This window comes from Ostrea edulis, chromosome 1 (assembly GCF_947568905.1).
Source record: "Ostrea edulis chromosome 1, xbOstEdul1.1, whole genome shotgun sequence".
Taxonomy (NCBI): Eukaryota; Metazoa; Mollusca; class Bivalvia; order Ostreida; family Ostreidae; genus Ostrea; species Ostrea edulis.
Window position 1 is genome coordinate 92409391 of NC_079164.1, and position 2074 is coordinate 92411464.

A 2074-nucleotide genomic window follows, 5' to 3' on the forward strand; every position below is an offset into this window, starting at 1 on the left:
CTATATCAAACATGGATACGTTTTCAATGCTGTACAATAGAACTGTCACACTTCATAATTCTTGAAGATTTATTAAAAAGACAGTAGGTTATGTTCCGTCCTGTTTACTGCAGCATTCTGATGGTGAATAAGAAACAGAAGCCACATAGACACCATTTCTGTGTCACGGGTCACATCCCTGAAACAGTCACCACTTCATAGTACTGGAGTAGTAATCTCAGATAAATTAAGATAGGACTGAAAATGATGTTCAAAGCCAACAATACCATGAGATTTCAATGGGGGAAAACCTTAACATGTGTCTGAAAACAAACACAAAATATACAACTTTAGTAAGACCCCACCGAGGATGTCTTTGAAATGGGGTAACTGTAAAATGTGATACGAAATTGAAACGAAATGTAGAAGTCTCTTGTTTATGTGTTGAGTCTGAGTGTACAAGTCTCTTGTTTTTGTGTTGAGTCTGAGTGTACAAGTCACTTGTCTATGTGTTGAGTCTGAGTGTACAAGTCTTTTGTCTAGGTGTTGAGACTGAGTGTACAAGTTTCTTGTAAGTCTATGTGCTGAGTCTGAGGGTACAAGTCACTTGTCTATGTGTTGAGACTGAGTGTACAAGTCTTTTGTCTAGGTGTTGAGACTGAGTGTACAAGTTTCTTGTAAGTCTATGTGCTGAGTCTGAGGGTACAAGTCACTTGTCTATGTGTTGAGACTGAGTGTACAAGTCACTTGTCTAGGTGTTGAGACTGAGTGTACAAGTCACTTGTCTAGGTGTTGAGACTGATATTAGGTAATACCACTTCACAAACAGAGTTGTAGACACCTGGAATGGACTACCACATGATGTTATAGCAGCAAATTCTGTGAACTCTTTAAAAAACAAATTAGACAAAATATGGGAGGAATGACCAATGAATTAGGATTATAAACATGACAATTACAGCAGAGCTACACCAGATAAAGCAAAAATGATGCATCTGATTCTGAAAACAAGCCAAGTATATAGGTCCTGGGACTAGCAACATCCCTGCATTTGGTTACAACATTGCCATATAGGTTGACGTAGGTAGGTAGAGATATTATTCATTATACTCCTGCTTCCACTTCACTGTGCAGTGATGACGAGGAGGAGGCGTGTTGTAAATGACTGGCAAATGGTACGGTACAGGTGAAAACATCCCATCTATACCAAATCATTCATGTATTTGATGTTTGAAAATTCATGCATTTAACATGTTTAATAAACTTAACCTGCACTATGACAAGCTAAACACAGTCACTGTTTCATGCTTTTCATTACACCAGATTAATCTTCACTAGAATTAATCTGAATGACTAGGATGAATCTTTCCTTTCTTTTTCAACCATAGAAAATGTCACAAACACCCGAAAATGTTTGATATTTAAGAAGTTGGTGACTGATTATTCATTATGACCAAATATGGGCATACATCGTGACCATACAGGAAATAAATAAGAAAACATGATAACATGCGCCTACTTAATTATTAACCATAATTGGCACTACAAATAAATTATCGGGAAACGTAGCAGTAATCTTATTTCATACACATTCGCTTTATTTCCTTACTTTGCTTTCATTATCAAAAAAGGGCGTTTTATATGTATCGGTACGGTCCACCCTTTGATAATTTCTTTTCATAAAAGAAATCACAGAAATGCAAACTATCAAAATCAATTCACGATACAGTTTTACATTTAAATTCATATGGAAAGTCTGCAAAGAAAACAAACCATGTTGGTTCCTGTTGAAGCTGGACAAGTTAAAGTTCAGGAAGAAATCAATTTCAGATCTTCGGTAACTTCCGGAGAGGAGGCTAGAATGCTATACACAATTTATCCAATGAAAGGAAGGGTTTATCAACTCTAAGACAGCAATTTCCCGCTATTAATCAAAATGTTATTTTCAATGACAAAGTTTTCCAAAATCTCATCGCTTGAAATGTATCAAATATATATGGTTGGCTAGTTTTTGATAAACTCATCAATTCCAAAGTAAAAGAAATATCTAAAAGCTAAAATTAACATTTTCAGATTTATGGCACACTCTGCAATC

At 35.8% G+C, this 2074-nt stretch overlaps 1 protein-coding gene across 1 annotated transcript in view; it reads right to left on the bottom strand.

Moving 5' to 3' along the window:
• LOC125674053 (F-actin-capping protein subunit beta-like) overlaps positions 1-1907 on the bottom strand; it is a 9741-nt gene extending 7834 nt beyond the window's left edge. The window contains exon 1 of the mRNA XM_048911093.2: positions 1753-1907. Within this exon, the coding sequence (XP_048767050.1) occupies positions 1753-1755 (3 nt within the window). The 5' untranslated portion in view covers positions 1756-1907. The remainder of the gene's footprint in view (positions 1-1752) is intronic.
• Positions 1908-2074: the final 167 nt, after the last annotated feature.